The following is a 22183-nucleotide window of genomic DNA, read 5'->3' as shown; positions in this document are numbered from 1 at the left end:
TCTTGACGTGAATTCAAAGACATTTATCTGTCTTTCATAGCCTGTCATTTTTTTATGTGTAGAACTTTTTGTGTCGTATTTATTGCTGCTTCAAGTAAAATCTCTTTTTTGTTGAAAAATAAGTTTTTAATCTCAATGAGGTTTTATACTGGTAACATAAAGCTTAAATAATCTATTTTTAAACCTCTCATATTAGGAGAACATCCTATTTTCTATTTCCGTATTTTCAAGGTGCTGTTGTTTCCAGATGTTTTAGAATCAACATTCAGTAAGGTTGCAATATAAGCAGCTAAACAGTGTCCTCTAGTGGATTGATTTGCAATTACAACCCTTCACTTATCTTTTGGAGTAAAGACCTAATATTCATTCTTTCACCTACCCAGATATGCATTTATGGTTAACATAAATCCTGTTTATAAAATTAATGGCACTCTAAACCTATTCTATAGAATTAAAGGCACAAAATAAATGTGAACACTGACACATAAGTTCTGTCACAACTCCGGTATAAATAAATTACAGATATTCAAATATTTAAAAATGTCCTTACTAATGTTCTCAATTTAGCATCTCTTTGAAATATGCATTACCTATGCAACTTTATAATAATGTATTATGACCAATTATTGTTGTTGCATAAATAAACTTTCAATGGAGTGAATAAAAAATAAAAAATAACCCTCAAATTTATGAAAGTGAGGTCTTTGTGGCCAGTTACCACAAGTGACACAGTTGACTCAACATCCTCAGACCTAAAACCCTGCTGAAACTTTCAAGCTTTTTCTGCTCAATTTCACCTGCTTGTGTGTGACAGTGGGTCAGCGCTCTGTATGTGAAGAGCGCTGAGCTCCTGCAGCGGGCCCCGGTGTGATGGGACTGGGTTCGCAAGGGGCAGGTTGGCATTGGGCAGTGGAGTATTTTTCTTTCCACTTGCGCCACAGCAGGTCACCGCAGGACTGTTGTGGCTGGCTATTGAGGGACTGTGTGATGGATAGGTCTGCAGTGCTGTTTCCAAACAGTTCTGCTCGTACACCTGCTCATCCACAAACTCATGGGCCTGAAAAAGACACAACGGTTCCAGAAAAAAAAAAAAAAAACGGAGCACAATGTTAAATGCAGTTTATTTTCAAATGGAAACTTTTAGAATGACTCTCCTCTAAAAATATTTTTTTAGCTTACTATTTTGGCTGTTTGTCATAAAGCGTAAAAAGTGATTGCCCCCTTACAGATCTCTTCTGTTTTTGTTTGTGTCACTCTTGGTCACCACACCTGCAATCTTCTGCACTGGATTATGGCTGAAGAACTGGTTTAATTCAGCCACAATTTGAGCATGAACAGCTAATTTCAGTTTAGGCCAAATGTCTCCATGAGATTTTTATCTGGACTTTGAACAGGCTACTCCACAATCATCCTGTGGCTGTTTTTTTGTTCATCCAGAATGTGACTTTCTAGTTATTGCCTCATATTCTGTCTTAAGGTTTTCTGCTAGAGACCAAAATTCATGATTCCTTCGATTATGACAATTCTATAGGTTTTGAAAAATTAAGCTTACATCACAAAAATGTGGTTAATCACATTAATGATAACTAATTCATTATGTAACAAGAGTGGCATTATATTCACACTAGGCTGGTTGGGGGAAACTATTTATGTTAATAAGAAAAATTGTAAATTAAGTACTGCATTTTCTATTCACATGGGCAGTTGTTGGATATCAGAATGTGCTTAATGATGGGAAGCATTAAAATGGCAAAACAGAAGACATTTCTATGGAGGAAAATATTTTTTTACATCATTGTTTAATGTTTTAAAATGTGGTTTGTGAAAGTCATAAAGATAGCTTACTTTCAGTGATAACAACTAGTCTTTTAGTATGAAAGACCTATAATATATTGATACTGGCCTCTTCCAGTTTGTTTCTGTCATTTACTCTCCAGATTTAATTGAAGGAGGACTCCAGACTACTGCTCACACAATATGTAAGTTAGCGTACATCTTATGCAGCTAAAGACCTCCTGAATTAAAAAACTTTGTTGGTTTTCTATTCTTCTCCCTCAGTAACCGTTGATAACATGCATATTCCGCACATTTCTCGCTGCACAGCATAAGTTCCTACTACCTTTTCTTCTCCGACAGCCCCGCTGTGTCACATGTTCACTGTCAAACTGACATGTAAACATTTTAAAGTATTTCTCCCAACGCTTCCTTTTCTGCTTCTGACTGACTTCGACACTCAGATTCAGTGAGTGGGTTAACTGTACTGTCAAAGTGATAGACGTATCTAACGGCAGCAAAACTCCCTCAAGTCTTTTTTTAGATCTACGCTCCCAGCGTCAGTCAATGTCAACACTTCCAACAAGGTACCATTACATGAACAAAAAGTGTTCATTGCCTGTCACAGCGAGAAGAGTCTGCAGCGCAGCTGAACTGTATGCCTTTTTTTTTTTTTAATATTAAATATGTACTTCCAGCTTAAATAGTTAACAACCTGTTTCTGAACAAGATGTGAATAAACACTTGAGTGAGTGTTTAAAGTGAAACAGAGAGGCGTTCTCACTGTAGTTTTCTCCAGACAGTGCAGCAGGTGGTGGTGTTGGCTCTCTAACAGGGAGGTGGACTTTATCAGCTTCTGCTCATCTTCTTCTGAACCCTGAGTAACAACACACAGACAGCTATCTTATCAAAATGAGTCAAATGACATGCCACAGTCTGGATAATGTTCCTAAGAAGAGGCTTTAATAATTGCTCAATCAAAAATATGTAGAAAGGAAAATTACGCTTTCTTTGATTCCTTTAACTTGTTAAACCTTTTGTCTTTTCATAATGAGCAATAATTGTACTGATGTAAATAATTACTTTTCTGCTTGATGGGCATTGATGCTTTAGCCATAAATATTACTTTTTTGAGTTTTTTTAAAATACTTACTTACCTCTGTGTTTCCTGTGATCCAGTTACTTGAAAAAAAAACCCATCAAAACAATTTCCACTTTTATTTTATTGAACAAAAGGCATTAATTCTAAAAAGGTGTTATTGTCAGCTTTCTCGCTAAATTATTGATGTTCCCACTGAGTGTTATTACATGTTACATTCAGCTGAATAGCTACTGAAGTCTAAAAGAGAGGAAAATAACTGTTGGAATGGCTGATGGAAATTTCTCCAAACAGCACTTGTTTTTGAGTCAGCATCTCTAATAAAGCTTAGCCTCAAAGTAATCAGATTTGGCAAAAAACGAAAAGAGAAAATAAATTAATTATCTACTTGCAGCTTTCATTGTTACTCAGGAGGATTTGGGTAGGAGGCTTTGCAGTCCAAGGACTCTTATTCACATTCCAGGAACATGAACAATACAGTGATGTGGGCTGCAGAACAAAACAATTTCTGATCAAGTGATGATTTGTGGCGCTGTCCTCCAAACACAAAGGTTTAAGGCTCGACGCTCCATCTACAATATCATCCAGATCACAGGAAAAGGATAATATCTGTTGCTGGTAACTGTTTGGATTTTCACTCTGTTTACTGGTCAACTTTTTCAAAACTCTTTTCATTTTATGGAATGGAAACTATTTGTGGTGGACTGAGTGCCCCATCTGCTCAAAAGTTCCACTGTGAAAGCTGGTGAAGTAAAGGTTTATTTCATTTTTATGATCTGTTCAGTTTGGCAGTCAAGTTAGCCAAGCGGTGATCATCCTCTCTGTCAACTGTCTATTTGAAAGTCAAATAATCCTTGTTCTTGTTGAAGAGGACAAAAAAAATAACTTCAAATAAAGTCCCAAATGATGGCTGCAGGGAAAATAATTTTCTTTCTGAAAAAGAAGAATCCAAAAAAGCAAACACAAAACTAGCTTCACAGACGAAATGTCATTCATGGTACTTTCAAAACCTGTTTACAACCTGCTGACAGCGAATAATAAAGCTTTTCATCTTCCTGTATTTGTTTGTTTGCACGTGTGTGTGTCTGTGTGTGTGTGTGTGTGTGTATACAGAGGACTATTCTGTCAAAACCAAGTTATTCTCAATCCTGTTAACTGATTTGGCTCTTTAATAACAAGGCATCTGAGCATTGAACCATCAGCTGTAGCTTGCTGCAGGAGACAAACAAACAAAAAATATCTAATTAAATTTGAGTAAATATTTTATAAAATTGGCCAGCTTTTTTATTATTTCCATCATTGTGAAAATTTATGAATTTAATTTGATATACAGTAACTGGATAAGTTGCTGTGTTTTTCCCAGTTGTGGTAAATCTCTGTTAACTAACTCCACCACAAAGTGGAAGTTATGTGCTTAGCTGCCTTGAGGGTTTTAAGATTATGTTTCAAAGTATAACATATGCCGTAAAAAAACAAAAAAGAGTAATAAAAAGCTCAAATATGGAATCATATTTGCAGATAATAGTTGGTCCAAACAGATAATAGTTGGTCCAAAGAATTGTAAATAAAGAGGGCTTCAACAAAGATTTGTATTTCAAGAGTACATACATATTAAAGCTAAATTTAGGCTAATTTGCAAAGATCTATGGAGAAAAAAATGTTAGTCTCTAAATATACACGACTGGTAGAGATGAAAATGATGATAAGATAGCAGAAAAAGGTGGTTCAACAAACTTTTGACTCTGGTCATCAGTTGCTTGAAATAGGATAGCAGTCTTAAACTGGCCTAAATTACACACTTTAAATTTTTTAAATGGGCCATACATGTTATAGTTTAGTGGTAACTTTAAGAATTAGTCAAGTCAAGAGATAAATGAATAAAGGAGTTTCACCAAAAAGGAGCTTCTGCTTTCACCTCTAATTGAGACAAACAGGGAGCATGTTTGGTTAACATTAGATCAGCAAAAAGATTGCAGCTCTTAAAATATCTAATCACTACTCCTCTCTGCTGCCCTGAAACATCACAATGATCTGCCTGCTTCCAAAACAAAGAAAAAAAAAACATCCATCATGATGTCATTCGAACTTGCTCAGAAACAAACATGCTTGTAGCATTTGATCCATCAGCAGCCAGGCTCGAAATGTGAACACAAAGGCAACTGTGTCACTTCGATATGAAAAGCAAATATTATGGTATCAGCATTCAAATGGATAAAGCTGTAATGGCCTCCTAGAGAGGTCATCATCCAGCCTGACAGCATAATCGATAAATCCCCCTCTGTGAAAATGAGCTCCTGATTTGTGTAACCAATAAACGGCTGTCAAAGTATGAAATTACCCGAATGCAAACAGACCTGCAGTGAACTTCTAATCTAACTATAAGCTGTGAGAGAACCAGTCATTTTGTCATATATTCCACCCTCACTTCTACCCCAGACCCATGAAGCGCCACTGACTGACTGTCAGCGGCGACACCACTGTAATTTGATGCACCAGGACGCTGGCAGCCACATCACAGACCCACACAGAGGGACGGGCTGGTTTGCTCAGCACTCACAGATGGGATTTATATGATAATTCCAACCACTTCCAGACACCCAGGAGCTTTCACACTGGACTCGATTAGATCCAAATGGATTTTGGTAGCCATCTGCAAATCACAGAGTATGTCACTGAAAGCAGGAGTGATGCACTGGATGGGAAGGATATGGGCAATTTGCTCATGCATTACCAAACACATTTTCTTTCCATGGTGGTTGTGAGGTTTTTTTTTTTTTAAGCTAAACATAAAAGTGGAAAGGAGCAGGGCTGAACATCTGCTGTACCAAAAAAACAGGTTGCCTGATATGTGCAGGTGGATACCGATGCATTTAAAAGCATATGGAGGAAATAGTTTGACAGCTGAAAAAACAGACCTTGAGGGCCGGTGTCCTGCAACTTTTAGATCCTTCTACACAAAGCATTCTGCATGCTTTCTAAAGTTTACTTAACTTTAGTAGTTGATATTAATTAATTTTATTCAGGATTATCATCATAAGGAGAGTTGAATACAAATGCATGCTACAGTTTACAGATTTTATTAAAACATAGCCAAACCAGACACCCACCCACTCTTAGCTCCAAATATTTTGCACAGCATCCTGATTGCAAATTCATGGTGGAAGTTTTTCTTGTTAGTTTTACCGTCAACAAAATAATCAAATATTAAAACTGTGTACTGTCTTCAAGCTACAGTGTTCCTTCATCCTTCTGGCTCACAGGAAAAAGCAGTTTTTTCTTTCCTTCTCGTTGTTGGTTCAGTGTTTCTCAGAGCAGGCTGTAATCACGGTGAACATTTTGGAAGCAACACTGTAAATTATGACTGACAAGCTAATAGCTCTTCGCTTACACCAAAGGATTTTTATTTTTTTTTACCCGAGTCTGAGAAAGCAGAGTGCTCATGTTTCGGGAAAGAACAGGGTCGAAACAAAAGCTCCACTCTTTCCAGTATCACCCTGTTCAGTCACAGATTTATTTTCACATTTTCTATAACCTTTTATTGTGCTAATCATTTAATTATCATCAAGAGCTCCTCAACAAGCAACACAAAGCAAATCCTATTCTCATAGGTCCACACAAGGGAATTAAATCAACTCTCTGAAAGACAACAAGGAAAGGCACTCAGTGTGATTATGCCGATAACACAGACTGCAGAGGATTATACACATAACTCCCTTACTATCAGCCAAGCCCAGTTTGACGACAAGAATTTAATGACTTCTGATTCTGCTGCTCTTTTATAGCCTCTAAATTACTTTTAAATTACTCTTTGGTTAATTGTGGCAATAATTGTTGGTGTTTTGCTTGTGTATTTGTTTGTAGTTCATATGTGAAGCTGTTGCCTCCAAGCGATTGAGTTGCAATGGACTGAAATAATTAGCAGAGGGTTGTTTAACCAGGAACAATAATATTAATGTATAAAATGGAAATACAATCTGCTGGCACAGCACATCAGCTTTAATGAAAACATCTGAAAATGCCTTTTCTTTCTTTCTTTCTGTTTCTGTGTCAAAGAGCATCGGAGGGTTTTCTCACCGTCAGCTCCAGCAGCTCGTTGAGGAGTCCGTTGTGCTTGCTCTGGAGGAAGGCGTTGGCGCTGCCAGACTTGGCTATTCTTATCCTGGCCAGTCTGGCTTTCTGGAAGTGGGAAGAGAAGGAGGTCAGATTGTCAGATAAGGTGGACGGGAGGTCGTGGAAGATGACTAAGGCTTTATTTAATGAAAAGAGTCTGCCAACTATTCACCAAAACTGCATAGTAATTTTCGCAGCTGTCCAAGAAGTGCTGCTTGCTTTTCGTTGGGGTTTTTCTTCTTTTAATGTGATGAAAGCCGTCTCTGTGTCTGGAGGGGAATGCTCACTAACATCCTTCAAAAAGTATGTGGTATCAAACATAATTCATCCATATGGGATTGCTGAACATTTAGTTTTGGGTCCATGGACATTTTTATGTTGCTGTAACAGCATCCTTTTGCTACTTTTCACTTTTCTACAGACACAGAGACCTTGCAGCAGGGATTAACTTCCATTAAAACCACAAGAGTAAGAGTGATGTTGGGCCCTGAGGCCTGGCTTATCCAAAATGAGTTTTAGAGAATGTCTTTGTGCAAAGCAAAAGAGAGAAAAAGAAAGTTCCCTCACATGGCAAACTCTAAATAATTTTTGAATGGGATGTATTCTGGGATTTCACTAAGTTATAGCAATGTGTTGCCACTGAAAATCGTCTTAAACGTCTGAAACGGAAAACTTCAGTGAGTGAGGTCAGCTTATCAAAACACAGACTTAAACTGAAAGAGAAGCGTTCATGTTCCTAAAGTAATATATTATATTTTCATCCAATTAATATTCTGCAACTTCTAACAACTAACAACTTCTAACAACAATTTCATGGGAAGAAATACATTTTCACGGCACTGTGAATGTATTTTACTACTTTCGTTTCTGTCCTCTTATTGAAAATGTTTGAAGAAAATCCTAACATTAAAAGTTTGTCATTTTGAGTCTGTCGTATCTATGGATTTACCAGAAGATAAACGTGTTTCAAAGTGCCGATGTGACAACAGAACAAAGCAAAGGAAACAGACAAGAAAGAAAATATCTCTTGTTCCATAGACTTAGACGATCGATTCTTACTTTCTGCTATTATTGTCTTATTTTATTGATAATATTGTGTTTTGATGGCAATATATCATGCGCCAATTCAATGCCAAGTCTTAATATGCATCATATACATGTGGATTGTTTTCATGAAAATTTGGACCAGGATTATTACCAGGAAACAGTGGATCAACGTTTTACACTGGTTAGACTTTATACTGTTTGTTTCAGTGATACATACATCAGCCAAGAACAACTTCAAGTGGTTTTCTCAAAATGAAGAGACATTTCTCCACTGCAAGAAACTAAAAGTGATTATTAATCACAAGATGATAAAACTTTGAGATATTTGCCTGGGAAAATGTAACAGATGAACATGTTTTAAAGATCAGTGGGGCCTGTCTTCAATTAAGTTTGATCAACAGTACTGGCATAGTTAGGCTAGTTAATCCACGCTTGGAAGAGCTTTCTGTGGCTACATATGCAGATGGACTATGATAGCACAAGAAGTATCACTTGTAAATGACATAATACATTTAAAATCCTATTAAAGATTCATCCATGTTATTCCAGTGTAAAAATGAGAGAAAACAAAAACCACACAAAAGCATGTAGAGTAGGAACATTCATTGTTAGTTTTTGGAGCTCAGCAGACATTGATGCGAAACAGAAACTGTTTCTGAAATCCACAACCAGAAGAGCAGTACATAATTTGTTGTTGATTATGTATATGCACCAAAGCTTGGAAAGCTTCTGTTACTGATGAGCCACGACACACATTTTGCAGCAATTTATGATCAAGTCATGTAATTTTTGAAAATTTGCAAACTAAGTGCTGCTAAAAAGTCCTCATCAAATCCTCGGTTCCACTCAGTTTGACATTAGGAAAGCTGGAGCTCCATCTGTGCTGCATCAGGTAGCAAGTCAGAGTGGAGATTGGAACTTGGACTTGATTTGATTCTTTTTTTTTTTTTTTCTTTTGCACTTTTGGCGCAATTTACAATTTCTCTGAATTGCTTTGTGAAGCTAACAAGAAACCACAAAGCTTTAGGGAATTAAAACAAATCTTGTTTGTTTCACAACTATTCTAGGTTATCTGTTTTTTCAGATGCTAGCAGACTATTTATCTTAAGGAGGAAATCACAAGAAAAAGACACTTCTACACACTTGGTGTGGTGCTTAAAATATTTAATTATCCCACTCCATCTGCTGATGAGGACATCACAAATTGATGTTATTTTTCTCCACATTCAAACATATTACTTTAATTCTTAAGGGGAGAAAAATCTGCATTTAACTTTTTGCATAGATCTTCCTGGTTCTGAGGGAAGAAGATAAACCTGTTTTAAAGTGCTGGTGTGATAACAGAACAAAGCAAAGGAGACAGACAGGAAATGAGAGGAATAGCGTGGGCCATTTTTTAAAATGAAGAGGATATTAGGGTGACTTCCTCCCCAGCTCGTGGACGCGTGAGTTGAGTGATTTCTTTAACCTTGTCCTGCTTGCCCCTTCGTTCCACTATAAACGTATTTCGAAAGTGGGAGACAGACGGAGCAATTTCTTCTTCCAAGACGTGAATCAAAAGTAATGAAATAAGTTTGGATGCCTCAGAAGTTGCCAGTCAAACCCTGGATTCTGTGAAGATGTGTGGAAAGCTTCGACCTGATATGTAATGTGTGTTTCTGCGTGCGTGACATGTGAAAATAACGTAATGAAGCAAGATGAATCATTCTTTCTTTGTTCATGTAGCTAAAAGCATATGATGTTGAAAGTGAAAACTGTTTTTTTGCACACTGTTTTTTTTTTCTTGATCAAAAGCATCGCCTGAAACAAAAAAAGAGAAATATTATGAAATAAAAATTAACTCTGATGGGTAAGTGTGAGATGTTTGGATTTGATTGTAATGATGTTTTTCTGAGCGCCCACTGAACCAGTGATCTCAGAAGAAAAACCTTCCTAATAAACATCTGAAGTAAGTTCAAAGGCAGGCTGAAGTATTGAGGGATGAATGTGTCATATAAAGTCCCTGAATGGGTATTACAGAAGCATCAATGTAATCCACTGTCCACTATGCATGATTTATTTTCCAGTTGAGAAATTAACATCTATTTTTTATAAACCCAACAGCCAGATTTTCTCAAAATTCTCAATAAGTAAGAGTCTTTAAATTCCCAAAAGACAAAATAAACCATTTGGTTTGTAAAATAGGGAAACCAAAACAAAACAAAAATCTTACATTTTTAACGTTTATATAACATTTTAGCTAAGGTAAAAATGATTCCTAATCTAAAATGTTAGTCAGCCCTAAGCACTTTGGGAACTGACAAAAGAAATACTTCAAGAAAAATGTTACTTTTATTTATCCATGTAAGTATTTCAACCACAGAAAGATAATACTCAAATAAAGCTGTGGCTTATCACAGTAAATAATCATTTTGTCTTGCTGATCTTAATGAAAGTATGTACATCCAGCTTTAATAACACACAGGATGGTTTATTATATGTTGTATGTAATATTATTTATCAAATTAGATTCTATTTATTCTGGCAACAATTAATTTTTAATTACTTTCTGTAGATTTGTCACTTATCTACATAAGCTGCTCTGGGTTCATTTTTTTTAAGTAGCTCTCATTTAATTGACGTTGTTTATTGATCACAATTCATCATCATTTCGTCTGACCTCTAATGAAATAGAAAGGCAGCCTCTCTCACCAGACACCCATACGAGCATTATTTAAATATATGCTTTCCACAAGTTGCTTTTCAGTCTCTGAGTATAAATGCCACATGATTGATTACGAAGACATTCATGGCTGAAAAGGTTATTTTACATAAATCAGTATACGGTCTGTTAAAGGTAAGATTCTGGAGATCGATTTAGGTGATTATGCTTGATTTGGTTGACCGAACAGAAAAAGCCTGAACTTTCAGCTACATTATCACCAATCGCAGACCTGAAGTCGAGCATCTTGGCTGCTGACTTTGGAAATGCTGACCTCTTACTTAGAACTACTCTATTCCCTCTTCTCTTAAGCCAGTGTTATGGCTCTCCGTCATTCTTTGTGTGATTTCTTTGTCCTCTCTCTGTCTCATTTTTCCCTCTTTTTCAACTTCCTTCCTCTTCCTCTCCTTATCCTGTAGTCTTCTTGGTTTGCCCTCACGTTTCCCGTCTTTTTATTATTATTTTTTCTCTCCTGCTCAACAACCTGCCAGGTTGCAGTGTAGCTCCTCTTGACTTTGCTGTCCCATTAGGAGCGTGACCTCAATCCATTTACTGCTTCGACACTCACCATCACTCTGATGGTGAGTGCTGCACGACTGATTTATGCATGAATAAAAGAAGCTTTTCTGCAAGCTCTTTTATACTTATTGGTAAATTAGGACCAAATATCAGGGTTTGTTTTCATGGGCAGTTAGGTCCTCAGCAGGTTACTAAATATGAAGAAAGGATAATATGCTGTGCACTAAGCCACACACTGTCACAGTTAGCAGACAATCACTGTCATTAAGCTCAATTTGAAATTTTCTGAAAGACAACAATTACTATGTGAAAAGAGCTTTTTGTGAAGTAAAATTTCTAGATGAATTCGTAATTGTAAAAGGTGCCTGAAGCAGAGAGTTGTCATAAAAGAATGAAGACAAACAGGAGGATGGAGAGGCCAGGAGAGCTGCAGTAAAGGAGGACAGAAAGAAAGACGGACAGAGTTAGATCCCCCATCTCCCTCTTTTCTGTCCTCAGTCTGTTTCTTTAAATCGTGACGCAGACAAAATACAGGTGACATGTCAGGGGAATGTTTGCTCATGTGTGAATAAAAACAGCTTACAAAAACCCAGTAATTTGTTAGTGACCTGTTAACATTTTGAAGTTGTGAGCTTTCACCAGATAAGTATACGGTCACAACAGAAAATACAGAGCACTCCAGATGAGTGACTCATGCTTCATGTTTTTCTCAGCATCTGAAAGTGCTCTACTGGGAAAATAAAGTAAAACCAAACAAACACACACACAAAAAAGGCAAGCAAACAGACAAATAAATAAAAGAGGCAATACTACATTGTTTAACGTGTTAAGTGAGATCAGGAGTTGCAGACTCCTGATTTAGCAGATGAAAACTGTGATCACAACTGAACTGAAGCTCAAAGTGCAACTACTTAATTCATTGCCAAAAACACTGTTAAATTCAATTTGTCCAAGGGACCAATTATTTACACTTTCTCTGCTGGAACACATATTCATAGGAAATTGATTTAGTGTTATATCTTCAGTTCAGGGGCCATCACCAGTTGTTACAGGGACACTGGCCCCTGTCTAGAACGGCCCATGCTGGTCCTCCTCCATCAATCTCAGCCCCCTGGCCTTCACCAGCAGCATGAGGGAATACATTGGGGATCTGTACTGAACACTGCTCACTGCTGGGGTGATATATTGTACAATAATTTAACCTGCCTTGACTTACCCGTACTATAGAGGAGTGCACTACCTTGCTCTTATTTTGCTTGTCAATAAACATTGTTTATAGTTATCACAGAAAACAAATATGAGATATTTGTGTTCACGAACTTGAAAAAGTATTAACATTTGTGTGTTTTCTTATTTCTTCCCTTCATCTTCACTTCCAGTCAGATAAATTATACTTTGAGTCGACCCTTATTTATTTACCCATGTATTTATTTATTTATTTATTTATTTTTTATTTAAAACTAGTTGAAAAACAAGTAACCTGCAGGATAAGAGTAAACGTGCATTCTTAACTTAGAACAAAATAATAATCCTATTGCTACTTTTCTGTTTGAAAAAGAGCAGGATGAAGTGAACACTTATTTATTCCAATCTCCTCTCTCAATTAATGGAATGTATCGCTTACAGACTCTGTAATTATCGGAAATATATAATTAAAAACACGTTGTGGTATTCATATACCATTTCAATTTCTATGCTAAAGGACAACCAATAAATTACCGTGTTGGGAGCCACAGGCTCAGTTCACCTTCACATTATTGAGATGTAAGGGAGGTCAGTGCATTATGTTTGAAGAGGTTCAAATCAGAGCATTCATTAATGTGGACTCAAATCAGACATTCCTCTTGTCAATTAGCTATCAGTGGCCGCTCCCCAACTTAATAGCACTCTTATCTAGCCTTGTGGAAAGGTCAAGCCTACAGGGGAACTGTGGTGAGTGGCTGAGTAATATTTAGCACTTCGAACTAAAGTGTGCATCTGTCTATGTGTCTGAAAGAAAAGAATTGTGCATCTGTACGGCTTTTAAATTAGTTTCCATGTGACAAGAAACAAACAAATTTGCAGTCATTGGACTATACCGAATTATTCTGAAGGTCTGACGTTTGTGATTAGTTTTTAAACACACAATGTTTATATATATATAAAAAAATTATAATCTCAATCTTCCATTTAATCTTATGAGCTCAATAGATATTTCATCCCAATCCTTTATTTTTTCTAAAATTCACAACCTGCCTTCCCTTTAAATTAGGTAACATGGCTGCATACACTTTTTAGAGACGGCAAGCTTCACCTTCTGAGCTCGACGTTTGTCTGCCCGCTGGTTCTGGTGGTAGATGCGGCTAAAGTTGGACACGATGACAGGGACGGGAAGAGCAATCACCAGCACGCCGCTCAGGGAGCAGATGGAGCCAAAGATCTTTCCAGCAATTGTCTTCGGGACCATGTCTCCGTAGCTAAAGGGAAATGAGAAGAATTCAATTTAAAGCGCATACAAAGATGTGAAGGAAGTGTTTTTCCCTCATAGATTTCTTTTGTTTCTGTTTTCCTGTTAACCAATACGTTTTATTGTTGCACAAAGATAAATTGAGTAAATATCACATATAGATTTAATTGAGTAAAAGAAAAAAATCCTTCCAAACAAAGTTGGACAAAGGTGAAAAAGCAATTGCCCCTAACAAATAGCTGGTTTTGCCGCCCTTGGCAGCAACAATCGCCATCAAGCATTTGCAATGATTAACATAAGTATTTTACAATGAAATGTTTGGCCGGCTCTGTTTTACAGAAATCTTTTAAAGCAGCCACATGGAGAGTTTTTGCTCATGATCAGCCTGCTTATGGTAACATTACAGCACTTCAATTGGATTTAAGTCTGGAATTTGACTAGACCACTCCAAAACCTTTTTGTTGCGGATCATTCTTCTGCTGCTCAATTCTATGCTACTGTATGTTCTTATACTGAAATGCTATGCTAGTTTTATACCAGATGAAATTAGACACACACTTTCCAAAAGATTATGCTTTAGTCTCCTCAAAAATAAAAGAAAAATTTCCCTAAATCTTTGTATGCAAATGAAAAACGAGCCTTTGTGTTCCTTTTGGTCAGGGCTTATTTCACCAAGAAACTCTCATTTCTTTCTTATTGTTGAACAATCAGAAGGAGGCCAGACCCTGACCTTAACTAAGGTAAGTGAGGCCTGCAGTGCAGTAGATGTTACTCTGGGTTATTTGGTGACCTCAAGTATGAGTCATGGATGAACTGGAGTAATTCTGGTAGACCCACCACTCCTGGAGGGTTCAACTGTGTTCTATGTTTTCTCCACTTGTGGATAATGGCTCTTGCTGTTCTTTGCAGGAGTCTCAAAGCCTAAAAAATGAGTTTGTAACCCTTTCCAATCTGAATTTGAGTACTTTTTTTAAATGTTTTTGAATTTGTTTAGTTCAGGTCATAATAGGTTTGCTTCTTGAATTGTTTTAATCTATTTTGTGTTGTTTGACAGGTTTAATATGAGTTTTTTTCTTTTTCTACCTAGGGCTAGTTTGGATGTTTGTCTGGATGTTTTTCTTAAGTGTGACATAAAAAGCAAAGACAAAAAAACATGGAATATGTTTTCACAATCCTATAGATTTATGGCTTCATACAAATTTAGTGTCTTTCCATCCCTCCTCACAGACAGACGTGGTTATAGTTTACTGTGTCTTTTTTTCTCTGAACACAGCTCTGATGGAGAATCAGAAAACTCTTTGTATCTAAGCAGATATAAAAAGCAGTATTACAGTGCAGGGGCAACACATCCTCACATTATGGGCTCTGTCTCTGCTAATGCAGATAACAGAAATTCATGCTGTTCCTCCTCATCAGAGGTACAAGAAAGGAACAACGAAAGCAGCAGTGACAGAAAATGCAGTGACAGAAAATGCAACCTCAATCCATCAATTTCTAATCCAGACAGGCAGCCATGTTGAAGATTAATTGCATAATACCTGATAATGCCATCAAAGACACAAACACCGAAGCCACTTGTGGGCTTGGAATCTTATCACATCTTTTTAATATAAAGATAACTTTATCAACATTTTTATCTTTCAGTTAAAATCTAAGTTTACTGTTTTCTTGTTGCCAAATTTACATGAAACATGCCACCACACAATTACGCTGCGGACACAATTTCCCGCTCCACATTTTCATTTCAGACTACAAAGGCTGAATTATCCCAGCACCTAATGCAGTGGGGTTTTCTGAGAACAAATTCTAATTTGAATCATAAGTTATGAGACTGCACTCATGGGCAGGAATGCAAAACAGTTTCCGAGTTTGAGACAGTTTCGATTTTGAAGATCTATCCCCGGTACTTTTCTGAGCTGTTTGTCATAACAAAACCCTACAGACCATAGACATATATAACACTTTCACAGATCACATATATGTATAAACAGAAATGTTTCTCTTTTTTAATCTATATATGTAATTTGACTGACAAACAAAATCCTCAGGTTTATCATAAATGTATAGCTTGTTGTCCCCATGAGGAAAATTTGTCATGGACATCATGCGCTAAACAAAATTTCTACCACAACTAAATACACTACAAAGAAAAAAAAAAAAGACATGTTGAACCATAGTATGGTAAAATATATGTATTATTTTGCATAGGTTTTGCCCTTTTCAGACAAATACTCCTGACAAGTTAGTCAAGACAGAACTAGAAAACAACAGTAAGTTCTGCTCCTCCACAGAAAGCATAGTCACCTTGATGACAATCATCTGGTTCTGTGTTTGGATGACAGATTGATGCTTGTGAGCAGAAATGAGTGGAAATGCTGCTCCGTGTTCTATTCGCTCGAAGTCAGTACTCCATTTAAAGCTGCAATTGAGCTCTGAAAGACATTTTGCAGATGTAACATTACTGAGTCATACAGTTTGCACGGTTTGCACCAACATATGCATGTTTATTTTTTTTATTTATTTTTTTTTAAAGAGGAGGTTATTAAGCTCAAGTAATATGGTCACAGTCTGGCTCCCTCCTGGAAATAAGAAACAAACACACAATGCAAACAAAACAAGAGCACAACACAGTTGTATTTCATTCAATATCACAGATTTTCAAGCATTTTGTTTAGATAACCTGATATATTGTTTTAATTCTTCAAAATGAAAATGCTTTAACTACATTATGAGTTATAATCTCCATGGAATCTGAGGAAAGATCTATATCTTCATTAGTTTAGCACAAGAGTTTCAATTTCACACTTCCATATTAATTCAGTCAGGGTGAAAACTTCAGCAACACTCAAAATATGAGGAAACAATCTTATTGCCACAAGCTGAAACAACTAAAGCTGGTTTTCACATGGAGTGGTTCCTAGCACTTTGAGTGATGCTGGAGTTTTAACCTTTGACCCTCTCCATGCACCTTCCATCCATGAAGTCTCTAACTTCGTCAGGGATGTTAGAACCGCTACAATTTCCTATTAACATTTTTTTCTCCCTGTTTTGTCAGTTCAAATTTTGGGAGAGTTAAAAAATAAAATCCTACAGTTTATCTCTCCAGAAAATAATCCATACTTTATATTACTAAATAAATATGTTTCAGTTAACAATGAAGCAACTTTGCTCCAAAATATCTCCCATTCACATGTCTGTAGCCAACCATGTTGAATTAAAATTGTGAGAACAACACATTAGTAACTGCTAACTTTGGCAAAAACCTTAAAAGCATTAGCTCAAATTAATGAGGTAAAAGTGGTAGTCCTGCAGTTTAAATCACAGTGCTATATTTAACGAGAAATACTTTAGAAACTTGCAGCATAAAATAGGATTGCATTCCATGTGGTCTAACGAACAAATGTGTTCAAAGTGATAAAAATGTAATTATTTAGTCGTAAGCTTGAATGTCTTTGTGTTTGGACGTATTCGCTGCTCCGGGATGTGAGTTCTGCCTTATGTCAGCTTCATAGAAGCCAATGGGTGACTCTGAACTCTGCCATTGCCCTAAATGGAACATAACAATATTATGTCTTTATTTTATTCAGTTTATCCTTCAATTGAAGAATTAAAAAATACGTTCTGAAACTACATGCTACTAAATGTCTGACATTAAATGCATGAAATCGACAACAATTACTTACGGGATAAAAGGACAAAGACAAACCATCACTCAATGTATTACCCGGGTAGTAGTGCTGGATTGCAATATGATAAATCTTTCAAATGCATACACTAAAAAAATGTGAGCATGCCATAAGGACTACCATAATCAAACACATCGATTTATGTCTTTGTTTTAAATAGCTTACAGGGTTTTCACTGAAAATTTAAAAAAAAGTTGTTTCAGAGGCAGTGTCTGCAAAATGGGTAAGCGACAACATATACACTGATTTTTGTGAAGTGCAAAATGTAAAACTAGATGTAATACATCACAACTGAAAATGTTGTTTTGTTTAAAGTGGGCAAACCGCAGCTGAGCAGGGGAAAGATGTAAGAACTGTGCAGCATGTCTGCACACGGGAATGAATATAAAGCAGATAGTTGAAAAATACAATGCATGCTCTGTGTGTTTTTTGTAGGGCAAAATAAAGGTTAACAAATATTCACACTTACAGTTTTCAGCTTTTTCAGAGCTGGTTGTCTCTCTCATACATCATCCTCTCAACAACATTGAACCTTAATCTAACTTGTTTTATTCATCCTTTTTTAAAATAAACTCTCAGTAGTTTAGACCACTTTCAGCAGCCCTCAGCGGCAGGTTAGTTTGCCCTTCGTGTTAGCTGTCCCCTGCTGATGTAGCCCGGCCTCTAATTTAAACAGGAGCTCACACAGGTTATGATGGATGGTGCTTTCTTTGCAGTGGCAGCAGGTCACACAAACTCATATCAGACATTTCTCATATGCCTTTCAGTGTAATAACAGACATCAGATTGTTTCTTGCTGTTTCTTTTCTGTTTAATCCCATTTCACCCCTGTTTTCCTTCATTCTCCCTCTGGTTTTTGTCGTTATCACCCCATCCCCTGCTTCCTCTCCTTAGAATAAACAAAGGTCAGACAGTGTGTCTGAAGATCAGCTCTACAACTTCTGCACACCTGCAGTCCCCCAGGACAAGACGGTCAACCAAGTGCTCTTTTTCACTTTCTAGTAATTTAGAGGAGCAGATTAGTTTAAGGTTCAGGGATGAGAGTTAAAAAGGAGGTCAGAAAATGACAAAACTGAGGGTGTAACAAATAACAACTTTGACACAGGTTAGGCATTTGTCTGCAACGCTGCTCTTCTTACAGTTTTCTTCTTCTTCTTATATTTAAACATTCAGTTTAAATATAAGAATGAACACATACACAGTGGATAACAAACCCAATCCTAGTAAACACTTTGGATTTGTTCCAAAACAAATAGTTACCATCGGTCAGCAAGCCTTTTAGTGTTTTCAGTGAGCTGGCTTGTTTTGTTTGACCAAATGTTCAAGTACCTTTGAGAGCGGACTGGCATTCTCCAAACTCCACAATTGAATCTACAATGACATCAATCAACAGTGATTCAAGCATCACATTGTTGGCCACAAAGGTTCAAGGCAGATTATGTAAGCACAATAACAACATTTTGCAGGCCTGCAGTACCAAACAACAAACATATGTTTATGTGACCAAACTTAACGAGGTTTGAAGCTTTGCAAATGTACAGAGCATACATACATACATCGCTAAAACTGATTTCAAATTCATGGGAAAAGTGTAATTTTTTTTTTTCAGCAAACAGCCAATGCTTGATCAAAAAACACTTGAGAAAATGTGTTGAACTGTTACCTATTTGTGGCCTGTTAGTTTATAATGAATTGCAACAGATGGACAACAGAGACCTTTGTAATGAAAGCACTCATGAATAATAATATATGCAAATGTGGTCCAAGGGCAATATGTATGGTTGGTTTGTGCCCTTTGCTTTCCTCTATCAAAATCTAACCTTGTTCAGACTTTTTTAATATAAAGAAAATAAATCTTACTTTACAATTAGATTTCCCCCAAAAGTATAAATAAAAATAAATAATAATAATTCAACACTTCTCTTTCAGTTGGTTTTGTGTCAGTATTGTGTACGATTAACGTAATTGTGATTTTCTGAAATTGTTTCATGTGATAAGTTAGCATGAGGTTCTGTCTCGTTTTGCAGGTGCCATAAGCAGACTTTGTTCCCCTAATTTTTATTTTTTTTATATATATATTGTGACCCAACAAACATTTTTTTTGTTGTTTTTGAGCCTGTAAAGTTTTTGAGTGAGTCATAAACAAAAGCACAAACAGTGAATTAAGAGATTTTAAGCATAAACATACATATCACAGAGTATTTTTTCAAGTAAAGTGAAACTTTGTATACCTTTATATTAAATGGAGTACATTTTTATAAAAAATAAACAAATAAAATAAAGATTTATTTAATTAATAGAAAAACAACCATAAGATAAAAAAAAAGCATGACTGGATGAATATGATGGTAAACCTTGTTAGGCGTTTGGTTAATGGACAGCCACATCTTTTTGTTATTTTCCTTTTTTTTCTCCTCTCCAGCTATGTTGCTATGTCAGTGCACCATTTAACTGCTCTCCTGACATTTCACTGAACATCTGTTGTTTATCTGTCCTATTGTCTGTATACTAATTAGAAAAGGTTAACAAACAATAAGGCAAATCAATTAACTGTTAGGAGATGCTCCCTCCTAACCTCCTTCTTTATTAATTACACTACTGTGTGAGAAAGTTTATAACTTTATGACATTTCACCTTGCAGCTGTCACTTTTTGTCTGAAATGGTCTCTACCATTATGTGCAGATGCAAATTTAAATATATTCTCATGCTAATTTCAGCCTTGAGTTTTGTTGAATGACTACATAAATAGTGTAGAAGGTTCTAAGTAAATGAATACCATAATAACATAATCTGTGCTTAGCATGCAATGAGTTTTGAGGAGTTTTGAGGAATATAGATAAATAAAAACATTAAAATTCATGTACACGAATGGTGAATAACATTTTAAATTTTTAAATTCTCTCGTTGCATGCTGGGACGGCAGCTCATGGACTCAGGAGGTGTAAAATGTTAGACTTTGAACTGTCAAAATCAATACTGTGTTGTTTTTCTATCCCCAAATGTATACCAATAGAGATAAAAGATCTCATAGGTATTACAGCTGCAAAGAGTTTGTCTACACATCATAATCCAAGATAGCAAAATATCTTAAAACTGCAGTAATATTGCAATATGGACACAGTTTTAATAAATCAGACCTAAGGTAGCTTTCGGTCCAATGATGTGTGTATGGTTTGCTCATGGCAGATTAATATCTGATTTTGCCATGGATATATCACATTTATGGATTAAATCTGTATTTTAATCACAGTCTCCATTGTTCTACCAGCTGTGTTAGGGATCATTAAGCATTAGGACTGTGAACAACACATTTGGGAGAGAAGTTATTGGTGCAACACTAAAACACTTTGCTCATGCAACAGGATGGCACGGTATGTTATTATCATGGTAGATATTCCACATTTGCCCAAGTAATTAACCAAAATACCAGGTATAATGCACCTACATCACCTTTGTAACCCTTTCTGTGTCTTTGTCTGGTGACCACAACCAGTAATAAGTAAAGGCACTGCTACAGAACACCGGCAAAATCTGAAACCTGTGGTTTTAGAAATTACATTATAAATACACTGAATGTGGTGCAGTTAATGCATATCTGAGAACATGTTGAAATATTAAGAGTCAGATAATTTCTCTTCATCACAATATTTAAATGAAAACATCGGTAACTATTCATAAAGTAATATATATCTTCTTTTAACCAAATATATGTATTTGTTTAAATGCCTGGAAAGAAGCGGACTTTTGATTAGCATTGTGCAACAATGTTTCACACAGCAGGTTGTCGACTCTGTTAATGAGGGGACGGACCTTAGAAGAGCAAGAGGTGAGAATCATTTTGTGTTGGAACTAATTCAATCACACACAAAAAATAACCATGTGCCTTGTTTACTGCGCAAAAACCTTTCTGCTTTGTTATTTATTTGAAAATCATGTTGCTGCAAAGAGAAACATATTGAATTTCCTAAAATCACAGCCATAATGATGTGTGACACATTTTAAGGCATATGAAGTGTCAAATATTATTACAGTGAAAAAGCCATGGAGACATCTTAGAAAATGTCATCTTTCATCAGCTGACAGAGAAGAGAGCAAACCGTGGAATCATTTGTCTCGTCATCTGGCAGCCTGGAGTCAGGCTCAGCAACAATAACAACTAACCCCGTGGTCACATCGCCATCGCTTCATAATAAAACTTCAGTTTTCTGAGTCACTGCTGCTTGAAGCGTACAGCCTTTCTGCTATATAAAAATTTTCCTCAAAGAATATAAGAGGTGTCCCTTTGGTTTGATGTGGGGAGGGTAAAACAAATGCACTTGATACATTTCTATCACATGAAGTCATAGAAATGCATAAAGGGACTGTAAAGATTTCAATAAATAAAGGGAAACATATATTCTAATGTTTTAACATAATCATTTGCTTGCTTTACACTTGCCAACAGATTAAATGGTTAATCTTACTGAGGTAACTAATAGTATGAGATTATTTCAATTCTTTAATTAGCTGCAATAATTAAAGCCATACATAATAATCAGTGTTTAAAACAGATTGTTTGGTAGGTTGTTGTACGTGCACCACCATAGATGTTAATAACTGTTGCATTTGATACCTCATAGAAGTAGGAACTAAGATCTGGAGATGATATTACTCCTATCTAGAGCATGCTTTCTGCAAATAGAGAAACCAGTTGAATTTGCTTATTTTGGTGCAAATTACTACGATGAATACAAATGTTTTTTCCCTATTTTAATGCATTTAACCACTAAAGAACCACATTCACAGGCAGAAGACTGAACAT

General features: G+C 36.2%; 1 protein-coding gene across 2 annotated transcripts in view; it reads right to left on the bottom strand.

Annotated features, from left to right (window-relative positions):
- LOC103135478 (potassium voltage-gated channel subfamily D member 3-like) overlaps positions 1–22183 on the bottom strand; it is an 88794-nt gene that overhangs the window by 3598 nt on the left and 63013 nt on the right. Inside the window, exons 3-6 of one of the 2 annotated variants that reach the window (XM_007548228.2) lie at positions 13543–13705; positions 6947–7048; positions 2558–2650; positions 798–1057 (exon numbers count right to left, since the gene is read on the bottom strand). In XM_007548228.2, the coding sequence (XP_007548290.1) occupies positions 798–1057; positions 2558–2650; positions 6947–7048; positions 13543–13705 (618 nt within the window). The remainder of the gene's footprint in view (positions 1–797; positions 1058–2557; positions 2651–6946; positions 7049–13542; positions 13706–22183) is intronic. The other variant, XM_016669828.1, reaches the window with a different exon arrangement.

This window comes from Poecilia formosa, unplaced genomic scaffold (genome assembly GCF_000485575.1).
Source record: "Poecilia formosa unplaced genomic scaffold, Poecilia_formosa-5.1.2 Scaffold2, whole genome shotgun sequence".
Taxonomy (NCBI): domain Eukaryota; kingdom Metazoa; phylum Chordata; class Actinopteri; order Cyprinodontiformes; family Poeciliidae; genus Poecilia; species Poecilia formosa.
This window is presented reverse-complemented; position numbering and strand designations above follow the sequence as displayed.